The sequence below is a fragment of the Scardinius erythrophthalmus genome, assembly GCF_964197995.2.
Source record: "Scardinius erythrophthalmus genome assembly, chromosome: 19".
NCBI classification, from domain to species: Eukaryota; Metazoa; Chordata; class Actinopteri; order Cypriniformes; family Leuciscidae; genus Scardinius; species Scardinius erythrophthalmus.
Genome location: NC_138239.1, coordinates 15,553,194 through 15,574,953, shown reverse-complemented (window position 1 = coordinate 15,574,953; position 21,760 = coordinate 15,553,194). Strand labels below are relative to the sequence as shown.

The following is a 21,760-nucleotide window of genomic DNA, read 5'->3' as shown; positions in this document are numbered from 1 at the left end:
TGGTTAAGTGTGTTTGGTGACTTGTTTGCTGCTGCGGTTTGAATTGGTATTGAAGCAGTGTTTGGCTTTTGGAGGCCTCTTTTTGAAGATTTCAGTCTCTAAAGACCATCAGGCAACTAATGGGTTTTTAATGTTATTTTAACCATTCCAAGAAGCAATTTTACAGTGCACTGATGGCAAGAAGAAGAATCAAATGCTCAAGTTATTGCGTGAATAAGCGTTTAAGTACTTGTACTATTGTTTCAAGATCTGTAGAGGAGTTAGATGTAACTCAGCCTTATTTATATGGTGTGTCCAGTTATGGCTTGCATCAGCTGTAAAAGGACATTAATTGAGTACAGGGCTGTTATAAGACTCTAAATGCCACTGGAAGAACGATGTGATGGTGTGGGTTCGGGGATCCAGTGGCCCGTGAGACTGACACTAAGCTCTTAATCTCCACTAGCTCCTGGGGAAACGAAAGACAGAGAAGCAGTGACACTTGCCATCAGCTAGCTGTTTAAGACCTGGGATCATATCCACACTTGTATCATCAGAGAGAGAGAGAGAGAGAGAGAGAGTTTAATTTCCTATGATGTTACTCAAACTCACTCATACTGCAGTTTTGTCTTCTTTTTCTTCATCTAATATGCTTTCCTCCTCTGGCCCTGTTTACATTTTATATCAACATCTGTTTAGAGTAATACAGTCAGGCGAGACAGATTGTTGTTTACATCTGGTATTTACATTCATTTTATTATTATTAATTAATTATTTTATTCAACAGGGATACATTAAATCAATCAAAAGGGACAATAAATACATATATAATGTTACAAAAGAGTTCTATTTCAAATAAATGCTGTTTTTTCCCCATTTTTTTCTTTCTATTTATCGAGGAATCCTGAAAAAAAAATGTAAGCAGCACAACTGTTTTTTATGGAAGCTTGTTTCCGCCACTGAATAATAAATAAATAATAATAATTGCGACTTTATCTGACAATTCTGACTTTTTTTCTCACAATTGCGATATATCAAGTCAGAATTGTGACTTTTTTTCTCAGAATTAAAAGATATGAAGTCAGAATTGTGAGAAATAAAGTCGCAATTGCGTGTTATAAAGTCAGAATTGTGAGATATAAACTATTCTGAGGTAAAAAAAAAATTTTTTTTTTAAAAAAGTCAGTCTTTTTTTCCCTTAGAATTGGACTTTATATCTCATAATTGTGAGTTTATATCTCACAATTCTGAGAAAAGATGTCAGAATTGCGTGATATAAAGTCGCAATTGTGAGAAAAAAAGTCCGAATTCTGACTTTATAACACGCAATTCTGACTTTATATCTCACAATTCTGACTTTATAACACGCAATTCTGACTTTATATCTCGCAATTCTGACTTTAACACGCAATTCTGACTTTATATCTCGCAATTCTGACTTTATAACACGCAATTGTGACTATATCTCGCAATTCTGACTTTAACACGCAATTCTGACTTTATATCTCGCAATTCTGACTTTATAACACGCAATTGTGACTATATCTCGCAATTCTGACTTTATAACACGCAATTGCGACTATTTCACGCAATTCTGACTTTATATCTCGCAATTCTGAGAAATAGTCAGAATTGCGAGATGTAAACACAATTGTGAGATAAAAAGTTCGCAATTATCTTTTATAATGTTTTATTTTGTGGCGGAAAGAAGCTTCCATAGTTTTTAACATTGATTAAAAAAAAATATATAGTTTATTGAGCACAGAATAAGCATATTAGAATGATTTCTGAAGGATCATGTGACAATGTGACTGAACATGAATAAATTACATTTTAAAATATAATACAATTGAAAACGGCTATTTGAAATTATAATAATATTTCACATTTTATTTGTTTTTACTGTATTTTGATCCAATAAATGTAAGTGACTTCTTTCAAAAACGTATGTCTTATCAGCCCCACACTTTTAAACAGTAGTGTATCACTTACATGAGTGTTTCAAAAAAGAACAAAAAAAGTTACTTTGAAAATTAAACTTGTGACATTAACTGTTAACAGAAATAATTGTTTTCAAAAACAACTTTTCACGCAAATTGATTTTGAAAATATAATTTGTCCTCAAAAGTAAATTAAATTCGAAAAATAAACAGTGTACACGGACATTTGAACTTAACTGCCTAAAATTGGTTATTTTATAGTGAAAGGTAACCAGCAAAGTTTAAATGTTGTAGCAATGTTAAGCCAAAATTCAGCACTGTCCACATATGATCAGAGCACCCGGGACCAATATTAATACCAGGTGTAAACAGGGTCTTTATTTCTCTCTGTCTGCCTTCTGTAATGCTGTGCATGTGATCTGTTGCAACTATTTTCGCCATGTTTGTGCATCGAAATCATTGTATTAACACACGTACAGTCCAACATACAGTGGTTCCTGTTCACAGAGCGTGTGAATCACAGATACAGGGTTTAAAGGGCCATTACCTGCTCAGGACTCGTGATACTTTGGTTTGTGGTATATAGAAAGTCAGACAGAAACAGTTTTTTTTTCTATTATATTTCTCTCTGTGTTTCTGTAAACGTTCTGTTGTTGTGTTTGTTGTTGTTGTTTTTGTTCCTAATTTTTATGAGTAATTGCCCCCTTTTGTTGTTCTTTTTGGTTTCCAAGGCAACCTTCCAGATGCTTTCTTTCATGGTTTTGACTCCTTAATTGGGGTTTGTAAGTAGCTCTTGTCGTTACTGCTCTACCTCTACACATACTTTTCAACACACACCTGCTTTTTTGCCTCGCTGGCCTTCTCCTCCTTGGCAGAGTGCACTCACCACCTGTCTGTTACGAGACTCCAACACACTCCGCCATAATGTGTTCAATAGGCGCGTTGCGTCTTACCTTTTGTTTTGCCCTCTTATTGTGTTTCCTCTCCTGGCGTTTTGTGTCCCAGGCCTCTTTGTGCTGGAGAGAGACATAAATGCACTCGTTTGGCCTCAGTTCTTAATAATTAAAGAGACAGTTGTGTTCCTCCAGGCCTTTCAAACACATACAGCTGCTTAAAGCCAAACACTTATGGGTACGAATTATTAGTTTTAATGACACTTTTTTATATAATTACCATCATTGTTGTTGTTATTATTAATGGTATGGCAAGTATTATTATTACTATAATTAGTGTTAGTAATATGAACAGCACTTAGTATTACTTAGAAACTTGTGCATCATTTATGCTACAGAGATAATCCTGCATATGATATTAAAATGTTTTTTTTTTTTTCATTTACACTACTGTTCAAAAGTTTGGGATATATAATGTTTAAAAAATTCTTTGTTTTTGAAAGAAGTCTCATGCTCACCAAGGCTGCATTGTTTTTGATAAAAAGTTGTAAAAACAGTAATATTGTGAAATATTATTACAACTTGAAATAACTTTTTTCTATTTTAATATATTTTAAAATGTATTAAAAAAATATTTTGTAGAAACCATGATACTATTTTTCCTGGATTATTTGATGAATAGAAAGTTTAAAAGAACAGCATTTATTTGAAGTATTTTGTAATATTACAAATGACTTAATCAACTTAATGCATCCTTGATGAATAAAGGTATTATTTTCATAAAAGAATCATACTGATCCCAAGCTTTTGAATGTTAGTGTATGTGTAAATATACACACTGCTTGTCTCTTGCTAGCAAAATAGCCCTATAAAAGCTTTCCAACATTGACACTTTGTTTTTCAGTTTAGTCTATTTTGAAACAAAACTTTAATTTAAATATGAAGCGACGGTGCTGTGATTAAAAATTCATACATTTTTCAAAATAGATTTGGGGCCTCAGGAGAGCATTGAATGACCTTGTCTGAAATGTGTTCTAATTTTTTTTTTACCATTAATCCAAAATTACACTTAAGCCCTTTTAATTCCATTTGATAGTCCACAGTTTAATCCCAGTTTAAGATTATTGTTTAATTTTATTTATAACCTGAGTGAAGTCAACAACATTTAGAGGGACTTTTACTGATCCTCTAATTATTTTTACGGTTATTATTTAAATGTAGATTATTTGTCATTAGGGACATTTGATATAAAGTGTGTGTGCGATATCTGATGGAATAACACCCAGGTCTCTAGACCGTAGATTACGAGCTCTAATTTCCTTTAGCGTCTCACATTTAGCAGCTGTTTCTAAACTCCTGGCTCTGTTAACAGAGCGATGAAACGTTTAAGAGGACGGGAGCACTGGTGTCATGATAGTGCTGAGAGGTGCTCATTTAGAGCCAATTGCGATGGACACAAAATCCGGAAAGAATCGTAGCCTGTAAAAATCTAAGATAGGTATTCTGTCCCAAAAAAGTGGAATTAATTGTTTTTTTAGGGACTTGACAAATTGATTGCAAATTGCTGGAGAAGATTTAAAATATTTTGAATTAAGAAGACAACTTTTTAGCCGAATTTAATGGAGAAAAAACCTGGGAAATGATGTTGCCTGTGTTTAACAGAAATAAATTCATAGTGTTAAATGATTCTAACTTAATTATTCATTTGAATGTGCCCATTTGCTCACAAAAAAAGCTGACATATGCAGTTTACAGTCGTTAAGAGGAGCTGCATTACAAACCAATGTAGACTCGCTGTACTTGCTGTAATTTACTGTAGGTTCTGGTGAAGAAAGTACTGTCTCTTTAAAAACATAGCTGCTTTTTATATGTGTGTGATTGTGTGTGATGATGCTTTCTCACTCTTAGCATGTGGCTCCATGGTCACGCTCTTTCTGCAGCCTGGTTTGATGCATCATGGGTGTCTGTTTGAGTTTGCGTGTGCACACGCATGTGCTTACAAGAAATGTGAAGTTGTTAACTGTTTATCTAGAGAGTACTTGTCGGTCATCAACTTCAGCCCTTACAGAGTGACCGCAAATCATTCTAATGTGCTGATTTGCTGCTCAAGAAACAATTATTATTATCAATGTAGAAAACAGTTATAGTTAGAAACGGTGTTACATTTTTTCACGATTCAAAAGAACAGCATATATTTGAAATAGAAATATTTCATAACATTATAAATATGTTTACTCTCATTTTGAATCAACAATAGTCACAAAGGTTTGGAACAACATGAGAGTAAGAAACGTGGCAATTTTAATTTTTGGGTGAACTATCTACCTTTTAACAAGAGATCGTATATTCGTATATTAGTACAACCTAGGACAGCCATTAATGATCGTTTCCACATTCATTAAATGTTCTATTTCACGGTTTAAATTTGTTCATTCTTTTTGGCCTCTGAGTTGTTTTTTAAGGCTGTGGCATAGGACATTCATGTAGAGATCCCCTGGAAGCCTTTCAAACTTAGTACAGATGGGGTCAGATTCTCAGTGTTTGGTCCAGTGATCCATGGCTTTGTCCACTGTCGCCATAGAAAAGCTAAACATAGGAACTGAATAAAAAACTGAGATGTACAGGGATCGATTTCAGTATGAATGTGTTTTATGTCCTGCTGGTCTGGTCGATAAAGTCCAGCCTGTGACTCATAGAGACTCTTGAGGATCTTAATACGTTCCTCTGAACCCCGACAGAGACTTTAATGACCACACTGATACCCGGGCACTGCACGACCAGACAATAGGGACTCTGTGATCGCTGAACTGCAGGGGGCAATTTCATTTCAGTTCACCCAGTTCATAAAACTGATGTAGTGTCTTCAGTTCATCTCCTCAATCTGGCAAATTGAAAAGGAACTGAGGCCAAATCTGGAATTTATTGTTAAAATGATTAAAGGAATAGTTCACCTAGAACTCAGTGTATTTACAAACCCAAATGACTTGGGTTTAGTACGATTTTTTATTTATTTTTTCAAAGAAATGAATACTTTTATTCAGAAAATCTATTAAAGTATGGGTACTTTTAAAGTGGTCTTTATGACTTATGGACTGTATCTTAAGTCTTCTGATTCTTTCTGATACCTTTATGTAAGGAACAAACCTAGAAATTGAGTTATCATTCACTGAAAATTATGAATATTTGGCTTGTGGTTGGATTGTTCTTTTGAGTCTAATCTTTTCAGTGAATCATTTGATCAGATTCGCAAATGAAAAGTGATTGTAAATGATGTCCATTTAGGTGAACTATCCATTTAATTGAAGGCACTCATATTCAAACTGAGCAGAAAGGAAAACAACCTCATTTCTGTTGATCTGTTGCTGAAATTTGTATGTTGCAGCCTTGCAGCCAGCACTTTTACATGCAGGGTTTAGAAAACGTGTGGAAAGTAGCAGCAAATGTGCTCTATTGTTTACTATTGATAATCTTATGCTGTTTGAGTGTGTTTCAAGTGGTGTGTGTAAAGGCACGTTCACACCAAGGACTATAACAATAAATATATAGTTTTACAAATTGTTCTAAATTTCAAAGAATAGCTTTGTCCACACCACAACTATAACGATACACAGAGGAACGATATCACTTTCACAATTGTTTCCAGCTGATGACTGATAAAAACATTGACAGCCAATCAGAATCCATCCTGGTTTTAAAGACACAAACATTTAAAGCGGCAGATGACCGAACTGCAGTGCACGCTTCTAATAAAAAGAACCCTAATACAGTTATCTTTCTAGTTATCGTTCTTGGTGTAAACAGGCCTTAAATGTGTTTGTTAAAAATTTTGTCCACCTTTTAGGAACCCTGAGAGTTGAGCCCAATCTTTGTCATGCTGTTTCTTTACCCTTGTGTTTCCTAAAGGCCCTTCATTCAGATGACTGGTGTTCATTTGTCGTATTTCTTTTAGAATGAACGTTAGAATGGAAAAATCACTGTTAAAGACGATCCTCTTCATATGTATCCCATTGGAATCAAGATATTTTCAAACCCGAACTCTTGTGTTAAATATATAAGAACCAGTGTTATTGTACAGCACTCTTATAGTGTTTATTCATATTTAGAATTTTTGTTTTCAGTTTTAATTTTAAATTTGTAGTAATTTTATGTGCTTTTCATTTTTATTAGTTTTTTTTAGCTTTAATTGATTTTTTTTTTATTTCAGTGTTAGTAATTTTATTACTTCAACTTAAACAAAAATGAAAATATATTAAAGTTTTTTAAAGAATTTAATCTAATATTTGTTTCAATTAACAATTTTTGATAGCTTTCGTTTTAATTTTAGTGTAAGTTAAGTTAACAATAACAACACTGTTGAGAACAGGGTTTAGTTATGATCATCTGCTATTTGGCCTTCATATCAATGTTTTCACTCTGAGAGGCATGACCCCTAAAGGCTGGTGTGTAGTGGATTTTTAGCATGTATGGGCTGGCCAGTGGCCATATATGTAGAAAAGCTTCAATGTACATGTCTTTGCTGACTGTCTGTATTTCCACTGCAGGTTCTGTCCATGCCACCTCTATAGCGGCATCACGTGTGGAACAGGCGCTGTCTGAGGTGGCCTCCTCCCTCCAGAGCAGCGCTCCAAAACAGGGACCGCTCCACCCTTGGATGACCCTCGCCCAGATCTGGCTGCATGCAGGTATAAACACTGCCCTCATTTGCATCTTGTTAACATAAGCCACACCCATATCAGGTTTTTGCACTTTATGAGGTCCAGGTTTAAAGAACAGCAAATTCTGTAGTCTTGCAATAAAATACCTACTTCATTTATAAACAAACTGTAAGAGTACACCATGTTCAAATATAGAAAGCTTATTCCTCACTTCTTTGTGAACCCGGGTTGTTATTAATAGCTGCCTTTGTCCAAACAAATACATTAGGAAAACCACATCCAGCAGGATTGAATTACCCATCTGGATACTTTTGCTCTCTGCCTACAATCAGCATTTACAGTAGTTATTACAGCAGTTGTGCATATTTGTGAATTTGGCTGAATTAAATGCAATAAAGTTTAGGAAAGTTCTGCGTCTTCATGGTAGATGATGCTAGCAACTCCAAGGTCATTGGTTCGACTTGGCACGCAAGTACTAATAAAAGGGGGAGGTTTTTTTTTTTAATGCTCATACCTTGGATCTTTTTAGACCTATTGTGGACAGCTGACTCCAGAAGTTTTCATATTCTGTGCTTTGGTTAGTTCACAGCAGTGAAACAAACTAAACTTTTTCATTGAAGATTTAGTTCACCTAAAAATGAAAATTGCGTCATTATTTACTCACCCTCATGTCATTCCAAATCCGTAAGTCTTTTGTTCATCTTCGGAACTCAAAAAAATGTCTGTCCCTCCATTGACAGCCTATGCAACTACTTCTTTGACACTTCAAAAAGTTCATAAAAAGATTGTACAACTAATCCATATGAATCGGACAGTTTAGTATACATTTTCTGAAGAGACTTAATCGATTTAAATGATGAGCAGATTGAATTTAGGCTTTTATTCACATAGAAATATTGCAGAAGCTCAAATGTGCTGCGTAACGCATGAGAATGAACCTCATTGGTTCTCTCACTGGCAGCAAGCGTACTTGATCTGTTTATCATATAAAGCGATTGTGTCTCTTCAGAAAATTTGGACTAAACTGCTCTATTCATATGGATTAGTTTTACAAAATTTTTATGAACTTGCTGAAGCATCAAAGTGGTAGTTGCGTAGACTGTCAATGGAGGAAACGAGAACTCTCAGATTTCATTAAAAATATCTTCACTTGTGTTCCAAAGATGAACGAAAGTCTTACGGGTTTTTCATCTTTTATGCCATATTCCAATATATTTTAAACACTTAATTCAATTAAGTGTTTTGATTGGCTGTTACCAATCAAATAAAACTAGGATCAACAAAAGCCATCTCTGCACTGTCGATGACACTTCTGTGACATTCAGCTCCAACTGAAGTGGCATTTATTTTAGATGAAGCTACACAGACTGTTTAAAGGGGTGGTTGATTATGATTTCACTTTTTAAATTTTAGTTAGTGTGTAATGTTGCTGTTTGAGCATAAACAACATCTGCAAAGTTACAACGCTCAAAGTTTAAAGCAAAGGGAGATATTTCCTTTTACAGAAATCGTTTTTAAGGACTACAACAAACGGCTGGAAGGGACTACACAACATTCCTCCAGGGTTACTGACATCACTAACCCTGAAATTTACATAAACCCTGCCCCCGGGAACGCAATTTATAGATTATCATGACAGAATATGCTAATCAATGACTGGAAGATAACTACACACCAGCTACATAAATTCACCAACTAACCATTCAGAAATGTTATCTACATCTTGTCACTTCTTCTTGAGTCTCTCCATCATTGTCTGACTTCGGTTTGAACATAAAAGACTAAAAGTTTTAGAAATTTTCAGTGCATGTCTGTGTGAGGTAAAAGGACACGAGCTCTTGAAGCTCCGCCCTCTGTGACGGGAGCAGCAGCTCATTTGCATTTAAAGGAACAGACACAAAAACGGTGCGTTTTTGCTCACCCTCAAAAAGTGACAACTTTAACATGCTATATAAAAATATCTGTGGGGTATTTTGAGCTAAAACTTCACATACACACTCTGGGGACATCAGAGACTTATTTTACATCTTGTGAAAAGGGCATTATACCACCCCTTTAATCTTATTCAGAGGTGGCCTAAATGAATAAACACTATAATTACATTTGCATAAATAATACTATGAGGTTATTGTTAAAAATGTGAAATATTTAGTTGTGAAATTAAATGATACTTTAAAAACGAAATTAAAACCACCAGTAAGTGGCAGGACATCAGTGTCTTAATGAGTGAGACATTGAATTAATCATTCAAACTGCGTCAAATTCAAATTAGCTCAAAATGATTGATTCATTAAAAAAAAATTGATGAATGGCCCTGTGATTGACTTTGCTAAGACTTCAAGTACACGCATACAATCTTCCTCTTTCTCTCTCTTACATGGCTGAAATCATTTTGACCATTATGAAGATAGTTTGCATGTCTGAGTGTTCAACGTGTCTGTCTGTAACTCCCCTCACGTTCGTTTCTCAGGAACACACACACACACACATGGTATACTTCTAAATACCCTTTATGAATGGGTAAAGGCATATCCTTTAATCCTTAAATTTGTTGTCTCAGAATAAAGCAATCAACTTGGATACTAAGACGAATTATTCTTTAACCAGCTTGGCTGTCACCGAGCCAAGTTAGGGAACCTTAGCAGGACTTGGCTGGGTGAGAAAGGTGTCAAGAGTGAAGCATGCTTAGTAGTCACTTTCCCTGAGTTTGTTGGTTGGCTGAAAAGGCAGGACACTCCATCAGTTCCTCTGTTTCATCACCGTTTTTGAACTATTAAACGGCTGAGGCTGATGATGTAGCTGACAGCCTGTCTGAGAAAATCCCATTTCCTGTGTGACTCGAGATAAGAAATAAACTCAACGATCAGTCCCCCCAACAATGCTTCTTTCTCTATTTCCTCTTTATATCTTATTTTTCTTTCTCTGTCTCTCCATAGCGGAGGTGTATATTGGAATGGGAAAGGCGGCGGAGGCGACAGCGTGTACGCAGGAAGCAGCCAACCTGTTCCCCATGTCCCATAACGTGTTGTTTATGAAGGGTCAGGTGGCAGAGCTGCGGGGGAACGTGGACGAGGCCAAACGCTGGTACGAGGAGGCTCTGTCCATCAGCCCCACCCACGTCAAGACCATGCAGAGAATGGTGAGCAAGTTTTCTACCCGCCAACTCAAACCCAGTGCGGTTTTAAATATTCATTAAGGAATCATTTAGTATGTTTATTTAGCCTTTAATTGGCTGCTCCCCACAATGATTTCAGGATTTACTCTTCTAATGGGAATGTTAGTGTGTGTTAGATTGGCATGCTGAGATTGAGGAGAGAGACAAGATCTCATCCCGTGTCACTATTTAGCAGACAATGAGTCCAGGGTGTTGAGACTCGTCAGACAAAGTGTGTGTGTGTGTGCGTGCGCTGCTGTCTCCTGGGGTGTTTGTGTGTCTTAATAGTAAGCAGAAATGTCATGTCTCATAAAGGAACTCTCTGTAGTAGACAGCTGCAGGAGGAAGTATTGCCCGTCTCTGTCAAATCTCTCCCTCTCTGACCTTCTTTTGTGTGTGTGTGTGTCTGACACGGTTCTAACAGCAGGACAGTGGACGGCATCTGAACTCTCAGAGCTGCTCACACTATCCATTTTCAAAAACCACAGATTATATAAACGATAAGAAATAATAATATATTATTAATATACTATATAATTATACAGTATTATATTATATAATTGATTCAAAATAAACCGTTTTTCCCCCATATATTGTTACTTATCAATATTTTAGATCAGTTTTACAATATAAATGAATGAACTGTTTTCTAAAAAGGCCATGTTGTACTCTAATTCATGAATTAATAATGCTTTTTAATGTGGGTCAAATTTGAGGCTAAAAAGTATGTGCAGTTTTTAAATCAATAGGAGGGTTTACATTTATCCAGATTGAACCTGGAATAGTTAAAAACCCTCTTCCTCTTTTGATTTGTCTTTTTTGCAGGGTCTGATATTGCATCAGCTACAGAGGTACAGTCTTGCGGAGAAGTTCTTGCGTGATGCGGTGCAGGTGAACAGTACGGCACATGACGTGTGGAACAGTCTGGGTGAGGTGCTGCAAGCCCAGGGCAACGACACCGCCGCGACCGAATGCTTCCTTACTGCCCTGGAGCTGGAGGCCAGCTGCCCCATCTTACCTTTCACCATCATTCCCCGCACCCTCTAAGACACTCCGAACAAAAACCTCTGTCCGAGAGTCGCGCATGAACCACAGCACTTAATCGCAAACAAACGCCCAACCCTGAAACTTCTCTTCTATGGAATGCCTTTCCCACCCCTCGAAACTTTTTATCTGTTCTCAGATGTGGATCTTCAGAAAAACAAACTCCGATTGACACGGTTATCAGTGTGAACTCTTCTACACTGCTTCACTCTCGTTCTTTTTTCCCCTCCCTCTTCCTTCCTTCTTTCCCTGCTAGAAATTCCTCCTGCTTCTGCACATCGTAGTGGTGCTGCCCATCTTAAATCCCCGCTCCCTTCAGCACTCTCATTGCCACTGTATGATTGGACCAATGAGAAACCTGTAAAAGCTGTTGTCACAGTGAAGCGGGTGATTGATGCAGCGGTTTCATCAAACCACAGTGCTTCCTTTTTGCCCGAAACATGTCCTGAAACATACAATCTCGAGATTCTAGTAGCTGTGTGTCATACGAACCAATAATAACACTGACACAGAGACGGTTAAAAGTGTCTATACGTGTGCTGTGTGTTTGTGCAGAGTTAAACGGACGGTGAGAGAGTGTGTGTCCTTTATATGTGTAACTATCCAGAATCTGTGGCGTGTGCGCATGCTTATTTTGAATGGAATACTTGACGCGATGTTACAGTGGATCCATGTTACACGCACACGTGTAATAGATTGTGTTTCCATGCTGTTGTTCCTGAGGGCAGGTGTGTCAACCTTGTTATGACTCCTAGAGAAACATTACGTCCCCCTCTGATCAAACACTCTATTGTTTATATACTCTATGTACAAAAGAATGACCTAGAGCAAATGGAACGGATGCCAAAAGAACAACTATTCTAAAAGCAAATATTTTTTTCTTGGTTCTCGTTAAAAGAGAAGATAAATATAGTTTTGGACATTTCGTTTTGTTTGTTGGTTTCACATTTATCATGATTGAGAGGTCAAGATTTATATTGTTGATTTATCAGAGATGTGTTATATTAGATGTTTATTTATCTGTGTCTCAGTGGCCATGTGTTAGACGGGTGAAGATGTATTCCGTGTGCGTGTGTGGTGTGCGTCCCTGAGAAACGAACGTGAGGGGAGTTGGACTGTTACAGACAGACTCGTTGAACTCTCAGATATGCAAACTATCTTCATAATGGTCAAATAGATTTCAGCCACGTAAGAGAGAGAAAGGGGAAGATTGTATGCGTGTACTTGAAGTCTTAGCTATGTCAATCACAGGGCCAAACACACAACTGGAAAAGCTGTTTTATGATGTCAATAAATGATCGATTGTGAAAATTCTGTTTTCGTTTGTTATTCCTTTATTTTAGGACAGCTAATATCAATTTGACTGTCAGAGAATTTTTGGTTGCACTTAATTATACAGTAGGTGTACTTGTAGTGTCCTTACCTAAGAAAGTACTGGGTAGGTAACTACATGGGTTAAGGTTAGGTTTAGGGGCAGGTTCAGGGTTAGTACCTAGTTATTACCCAGTTATTGCAATTACTAAAGCAAGTACTTAATATGTACATAGGGAACATGACTGTAAAATAAAGTTTCCTCCTAATTGTGACTATTTCACACAATTGCATATTTATATCTCACAATTGTGTCTATTTTTCATAGTTGTGACTGCATATCTCAAAATGTCACTATTTCTTATTTTAGGTGATTGGAAATGGGACAACCCACAGTCTGTCCTCAAGGGGAGATAGAGATACCTTCCTGTCAGTGCTAGTAAACTGGATGTATTATTCAGGTAACGAGCTACAAATATGTAAGCAGTCTGAAGGTGCGCTCACATTAACGAACTTTCACGGACAAAAAAGGTCCATTGTCGATTGTCAATAGTATGTGAAGCGCAGCTCACACAAATGTCACTTTCAATCTCAGCATCTTTCTTTTGGTCAACATGGCAAATTTGCATGACCAACTGAACCTGAAGTGAAATCTGCATTTGTAAATATTTCGCCCCTCATGTAAAATTCCTGATCGTTCCTATTGAAATTACTGGATTTAGCCTGCAAAATTTCACAACAATGGTAAATGTGACCACACCTTACTCTTACTCTGCCATAACGTTAACTTATCTGACCTGAAGAGAGCATGGGGTCTCTGTGGAACAAAAGTGGGCGTTTCTAAATTTGTGGGTGTTTTCAAACTGGTGGGTGTTTATAAATCATGCAATGCAAATGATGGCCTTCAAACGGCCCGACTCCTTAGTCTTTAAGCTATATACAGGGTGGGCCATTTATATGGATACACCGTAATAACATGGGAATGGTTGGTGATATTAAAGTCCTGTTTGTCCAACTTCTAAATGGCCACCATGGTCACCACCCATCTTGAGGAGTTTGCCCCCTCACATATACTAATGTGCCACAAACAGGACTTTAATATCACCAACCATTCCCATGTTATTACGGTGTATCCATATAAATGGCCCACCCTGTATACCGGCTTCTTCTTGCACTGATTGGTTGGTTACCTGAACATGCTCCTCCCGAACTTTGTTAAATAAAACATTTCATAGAATGTAGTCCGTGCTTCTATTGCGTTTTGCATTCGGAAACATATCGAAACGTTATGACGTGAAACCGAACTCGCCTTTGCATTGACTTATGAAAAGCTAAGAGTATGTTTCAGCCCCTACTTTTCCGGTTTAATTTCTTTTCGTGTCACTCACTCACGTTTCCTTACATGCGCTGCTGACATCATCTCATGCATGTTAAATGAGCCCACTGTTCCCCTGACTTGTGGTACGGATGAATACCTTAAAAAGCTCTCAAAGATTGATGAAGGTCCAAAAGCTCAGAAGCAGAAAAAATACAAAGAAAGGACGAGGGCAGCTGCCTCTGAAAACTAGCGAATGAATGATGTGGCCTAATAAAAAAGGAGTGAGGGAGAAAGAAGGATCTGAGGTGGGAAATGTAGAAGGTGAATTATTTAATGCACTTACAGGCCTGCCTTAAACTAATGAGTGCTTGCCGCTTGCTTTACGGGACAGGCCGCACTCCCAGGAGCAATCTAGGATGTAAAAAGAGCTTCAGCAAGAGTTTGGTCATTATTAAAGAGGTGTTTTTTAGTGTCTGCATAAGTGTTTATGCCTCTTGGACCTCTTCTTTGCTTCATTTCTGCTGTAAAATGGCGAACATCATAAACAGCCCAATACGGCCCCATGCTGGATCTTTGATCTGGGTCAGGAACATGTTGAACCCTAATGAGCCCTCAGTGACAGCATTATTCCCTAAACACTAAAAACTAGTCCTGACCAATGTATCTCTGAAGGGTTTCCTTTGATCATTTTCAGTTGCAGAGCATCAACGTGGCCTGAAATATGGTTGAGAGGTTTGAGCTGTATTTCGCTGACCATTGTACAATGTGGTACCTGATTGTATATCAGGCCCCCAAACAGAACACTGAATTTGAAGTGCTTACTAAGGCAACCCTCACTGTTATTACTGCACATACTTGTGGTTAGGGGTTTGTCACATCCCTAACCCTAAATATTAAACTTCAATGTGTAACTCATCCCTAACAAATGTTTCCAAAATCCTAGCTATCTTTCAAAATATCCTTAGTAATACACTTAGCAACACCCTAGCAACCACCCAAAAAAAAACAAGAAACACCAAGCAATGCCAGATAACCCTTTGAAACACCCCAGCAATCATGCAAAATACCCTAAACTTAGCAACACCTTAGCAACCACAGACAATACCCTTACAAACACTTGACAACACCTAGCAACCAACCACCCACAATACCCTAACAAACCCTTAGCAACACCCTAGTGTTGGAAACTTTTCCTTCGTCAAAGCAGAGACCAGGAGACGTTGGGATATATTTCAACAGAAGTTACTCTTTATTGAGAACTTGCTGTGCGTTGCTGTAGTCATCCAACTCAAGTCTGACTAAGGAACGTTGCCTTGCAATTTATATACATTTAGGGGGAGGGATTTACATTGAGGTTGAACAAAGCATGTAAATGAAGTATACAGGTTTAGGAACCCGCCCTAGACTCCAGAGTGTTACCAATCCTAATCCAGTCAGCCTAACTATTCAACGACTGGGGCTGGGGCTCGGGCTCCAAGAGTCTCAGTAATCTGACTCATTTAACTTACAATAGAGAAAACAGGTGTGGTAGGAATCTCTTGCTGGAAACTCGGTAATCATCATTTATACCTCAAATGCTAAAATCAGTCTACTAAACTTTCTCAGTTTATATACTATTGTATTGGAACCTAAATTAAACATTTAATAAATTTGTAATACAACATTAGCAATCATTCAAAATACCTTAACACTTAGCAATGCCCTATCAACCACACAGATCATCCTAGCAAACACTTAGCAACGACCTGGCAACCACCAAAAATACCCTAACAAACAATTAGCATCATCCTTGCAACCAAACAATACCCTAGCAAATACCTAAATAGCAATGATCTAGCAATCATTCAAAATACCAGAATAAATACTTAGCAACACCCTAGCAACCATCCACAATACCCTAACACTTAGTAATGCCTTAGAAACCACCCAAAATATGCCCTATAGCAACCACACAGATCATCCTAGCTAACACTAAGCAATGCCCTGGCAACCACCCAAAATATCCTAACAAGCAATCGCAACACAACCCTTACCCATACCAAACACTTAGCTAAAAACTTCTCAAAAGACCTTAGCAACTCCTTAGAAGCACCTAGGTGACCACCCAGAACACCCTTGCATTGTGGCAGCGAGTTTTGCATGGGCAAGAATCAGTCACATTTGTGATGATTTATTAATATAAGGTAAAATGTAATGTAAATGTTCAGTGAAAGTATTTAGAAATTGTGAATATCTAGTGATTTTTAAATACATTTCATTTATGTGATATAGAAAAAGCTTTTATTTTAATCTCATCTCTGCAGTGGTCTCTCTCTCTGTTCTCTCTGGACGGCGGCTTGTGTTTCATTGGTATTACTGCTCTGATCCTGTCATTGATTGGCAACCCAGCTCAATTCTCACATCAGAGAACACTGAATCAATACGAGAGACTCCAGAGAGTTTGATTTTTATAGGGTGAGCTCCCATTCTCACACAGCAATGGGAAAATTTGTCTATGGCATTCAGGATGATGTCCTGTCAAGGCATGTACAGAACCATTAGAAGCATTTAAGGGATAGTTCAATCGAAAATGAATTTGTGTCATCATGTTTCAAACCCATATGACTTTATTTATTCTGTGGAACACCAGACTTTATTTTTTAATTAACAACCCCTCATTTTGGTGCAAATACTCTGAAGTTTCTGACACATTCAGTTATTTCTCCAGAAAATCTGCAATAGTGATTGCCCAAGGATTCATATGCCCTCCGCTCACATGCCCATCCACATGTTCGCTGGCGATTATCCCAGTGAGGGGTGTTGACATTGCACAAGGACATTTACTGTCATTTGTCCAAACAACATTAGCTTCACACATAGTTTGCACTGGCTTTTGGACATGTAGGAAAAGCGTGTCTTTATGAAAGTTTGTGAGCCAGTGAAACTGTGTAAGGTGACACCTCTAGCCGTGACTCCTGCTGTTTCACAGACTTAAAGTGTTGATAGCAATGTGTCATCTATCACCAGCAGATTAGTCAGTATATGTGAGAGAGAGACAGAGAAATGTTGTTCATTGTTTTGTAGCATGACAGTTCTTGGTGTCAGTGTCACACGTTGAGCATTCTCGGGGTCGTGACCCTTCACTCAGGTCTATGCAGCCTTGTGTTAACGTTTGGATCAGTTTCGCAGTTCTAACTGGGCATAACCAAATGTCTTCCTCATATTTAGCTATCAAGCATCATTTCATGGATTTTCGATGGCATACGTTACAAGCTCCTATCAAAGATGACACCCAAACTCTTAACCCGAGTAGACAGGGAAATTATGGAATTATCAACAATAAGTGAAAAGCTGTCGGATTTTAGTGCCAACAAAAAGAACATCGGTTTTTATCAGTATTTAGCTTGAGAAAATTGCATGAGAACCAGGATTTGATCTCATCTAAACCATCCAAGAGGGAAAAAGAAAGAAGAGTACAATTAAGCCGGTCGCACACCGGACGCGCAGCTCAGCGCCGCGCCGCGCCGCGCCACGTCTAGGACAACTGTCACCTGAAAATCCGTTAGCATCAGCAATTTTCTGATTTCTGTAAATAAATATAAAACTAAATGTATATTGCAGCACAAGGTTAAGTCCGTATATACATTAACTACGATTTGAGACACATACATGTAAATTTAATATACAACTATTTAAATGGCGCTCTGTGGCGCGGCAGGATTTTGAACACGGTCCTGAGCCGTTGCTGGGCGCCGCGGACAGACGCCGAAAGGCGCCGCCGGTGTGTGTACTCTCATAGAGAATAATGTGTTCGAATTTAAAAACCGTGGCGCGGCGCTGAGCTGCGCGTCCGGTGTGCGACCGGCTTTAGGCTCGGAGGACAAATAGAGCTGAGGGTCATCCACATAGCAGTGGAAATTAATACCAGATTCCCTAAAAATGTGATCAAGAGGTGATAAGTAGATAATAAAGAAAAGACAGTGGTAATAGATGAGGAATATGAAATTAAGTTGGAAAAATTGAGTGCAACCGGAGAAATAGGATCTAAACCAAGTGAGAGGGACACCAGTAATATCAATAGAGAATATTTTATCTCAAAGAACTTGATGAGAAATGGTATTGAAAGCTAGATGAAGCAAGATATGTATAGTTAAGAGTCCAAAATCAGCTACCATCAACAGATCATTGGTAACTTTTACCATAGCAGTCTCTGTGCTATGTAATGGACAGAAACTAGACTGAAAATGTACAAACAGACGGACCTGAGCTGCAACAGTATTTTCCAATATTTTTATAGAAATAGTAAATTAGAAATTAGATGAAAGTTGGCAAAATGATTAGGGTCAGCACCAGATTTCTTAAGCCTTGGAGTTATTACGGCAGTCTTAAAGGGATAGTTCACTTTGAAATTAAATTTTGGTATGTTTTAGCTTACCTCAAGGGCATCCAAGATGTAGGTGTCTTTTTTTCCGCAGTAGTTTCAATTTTGATATTTTTAAGTCAAACCGTTCTTGTCTTTCAGTCATATCATGCAGGTCTATGGACACTGTCTCAAAGAGCATGCACAGAGTCCAAATTAAAACAATTCCCCATCGTCCAAATTAAACAATTCCCCATCGCAATTACACATTGATGGCCTAAGACACGAAACGAGCGGTTTGTTTGAGAAAACGAACAGTATTTATATCGTTTTTACCTCTTGTAACACAGCCACGTCCAAGTGATCTGAGGGCGTGCGCGCTTCCTGCTGTGTGACGTGTGCGCAGACTGGTGCATAGATATATACACTAGATGTCGCCTTGTCTACGGCAGTTCATTGGAACGAATGTCTTTAAGGCGACATCTAGTGTATATATATCTATACTGCGCCATCAGATCACTTGGACGTGGCTGTGTTACAGGAGGTAAAAACGATATAAATACTGTTCGTTTTCTCACACAAACCGCTCGTTTCGTGTCTTAGGCCATCAATGTGTACTTAGGATGGGGAATTGTTTAATTTGGACGATGGGGAATTGTTTTAATTTGGACTCTGTGAATGCTCTTTGAGACAGTGACCATAGACCTGCATTAAATGACTGACAGACAAGAACGGTTTGACCTAAAAATATCAAAATTGAAACTACTGTGGAAAAAAAGACACCTACATCTTGGATGCCCTTGAGGTAAGCTAAAAGATACCAAAATTTAATTTCAAAGTGAACTATCCCTTTAAGAGATGAAGGAACAACACCTGAGGTGAGAGAAGAATGTAAATTATGATGTCTGTTATTATACCAGATAATGAAGGTATACATGCTTTGACCAAGTGAGTGGGGAGTGGGTCTAACTGACAGGAAGACTTGGATTGTCGAATAAGACCAGATGTTTTGTCAACAGTTGGAAGTTCAAAACTATAGAGTGGAGAAAGGAGAGGATCATATGAAGATAGATACAGTGGATCACATGCCATTTTATTTTGCTAAATGAATTGCTGATGAATATGGTCAGTTTTGGTTTTAAAAAAGGGTCATGAATTTGTTACTGCTAACTTGAATAATCGGTGCATCTGATGCCTTGTCTAAAAGTTCTTCTACCCTCTAAGAATTGTGTAACTTCTCTAATTACCGGTAATACAAATCAACACACAAACACACCAGTCAGGTTTCCATGTTTTATAATGATTTGTATACTGTATAAACTGCATATTCTAACCCATAATACTTTACCCATCACAGAAAACTTTCTGCATTATTAGAAAAAAATCACTTAGTATAATTATGTTTATAAGCTTTCCTCGTGGGAACCAAAAAAGTCCCCACAAGGAGAAGGATTTCGGATATTGCCATCTTTGTGGTGATATTTTGCCCCAATGGTTTATCAGGACCACACACACACACACACACACACACTAATTCTTCCTGCTGTTCCACTCTGAAGTTACTCAAGACTGCTGACACAAGGTGGTACAAATTATGTATTTCCCACAGGGGTCTCCAGTCTTCAGTAAACTTGTATCAGCAGATGACTGTCCTTCCTACACAAACACAAACATACACATATCGAAAGCCTCACAATCTCCTCATCCATCCATCCATCCATCCCTCGCCTGGAAGCGTGGGAGGAGAAGGAACAGATGGAGACTGGGGAAAGAGATGGACATAGCAGGAACACCCAGTGAGAGAGGGGGTGGGGGGGATTACGGGAAGGACTCGCGGTACTCTGTTTAAAGAAAATGAAAATTCAATTCAAGTTAATTAACTTTATTTATAGCACACATAACAGTGGTGATTGTCTCCAAGCTGCTTTACAAAGTGGCAGGAATAAGGCCCAAGTGAGCAACCAAGCAAAGAAATGCACTTAGACTGACACAAGAATACATCCTGGCAAGGGCCGCTTGAGCTGAATATGGGGAGAATAGATCAAAGAGATACTGAGCTGTTAGTCCTGCGGGACAGTGAGACTCCAGGGAAAACTGGTCATCAGAAGAAATTCATCCGATCAATCTGTTAGCACTGAATGCGCCAGTATTTTTATTTTTTTTCACCCAAGAACGCTTTTATTTGCACTTAGTTGAGTAATCCTAATATCTGTAAATTAAATTAAATTAATATTTAGGAAAACTGGATGCAGATGCAGAATGAGGTTCAAAAATGACGTGAAAAGTCATCGATGTCTCTCGTGACTGCCGACAAACCTGGCGCGAAGCAACGGTAAACTAGGCTATAGGCTTCATTTGAATGTAGCGCGAATTATATTTTGAGTGTAATGGTAGAGAACACTTTTACTACTTTGTAAATTCTTTGCTTCAGAAGATTAAAATTGTAGTGCACAAATAATTAGAAATAGTTTTCGGATAGTCTTATGGTGTTTTTTTTATCATTACTGAAGCTTGACAGTCACCGCCTCTTTCACTTTTCACCTGGAACGGCGTGACGGTAAGTTATGACAGAATGTTAATTATAAATTAAAATATTATTACATAAATCAGTCCTTCAAAGGTTGAGTGAAGATATATCAGTGATGGCAAATGCATTAGCCTATGTCCAAGTTATTTTGAGATCCTAGGCTACTACAACATGCTGTTCAATGTGACCTGTCCTAAATGTGGATGCATTTTACAATATCAATCAACAACACAGCCTTTACTCTCCATGTAGCTATGTGTGTGAAGTGTGAACGGCAAACTATCCTTTGTGCTGCTTCAAGCCTGCTTGATAGTGTGTGTTTACGTGGTTGTGTTCAGTTTCTCATGTTACTGTAATGCAAGCCTGTATTCTTTCAGTGGCCAGTCTGTTGCTGCCCTGCAGTGTGTATGTGTGTGTGAAATATTAATGCAGTGTTTCACTTCAGCATCATTTAACCCCACAGAGCAGCCTGTCAATCAATAAGCCCCGTCCCATCTGCAGGATGACCTCACTCTCTCTGTTCGGCGGTGCAGCGGGGCAGGGACTCCCTCACAAACACAGGCAGACACAGTCAAGCGCGAGGTGGAACAGTGCAAATGC

At 38.1% G+C, this 21,760-nt stretch overlaps 1 protein-coding gene across 3 annotated transcripts in view; it reads left to right on the top strand.

Annotated features, from left to right (window-relative positions):
* The window catches only part of ttc7b (tetratricopeptide repeat domain 7B), a 40,292-nt gene extending 27,042 nt beyond the window's left edge, over positions 1-13,250 (top strand). Inside the window, exons 18-21 of one of the 3 annotated variants that reach the window (XM_081394541.1) lie at positions 2,651-2,701; positions 7,354-7,494; positions 10,404-10,606; positions 11,447-13,250. In XM_081394541.1, the coding sequence (XP_081250667.1) occupies positions 2,651-2,701; positions 7,354-7,494; positions 10,404-10,606; positions 11,447-11,668 (617 nt within the window). In that variant the 3' untranslated portion in view covers positions 11,669-13,250. The remainder of the gene's footprint in view (positions 1-2,650; positions 2,702-7,353; positions 7,495-10,403; positions 10,607-11,446) is intronic. The other 2 variants (XM_081394540.1, XM_081394542.1) reach the window with 2 other exon arrangements.
* The last annotated feature ends 8,510 nt before the right edge of the window (positions 13,251-21,760 follow it).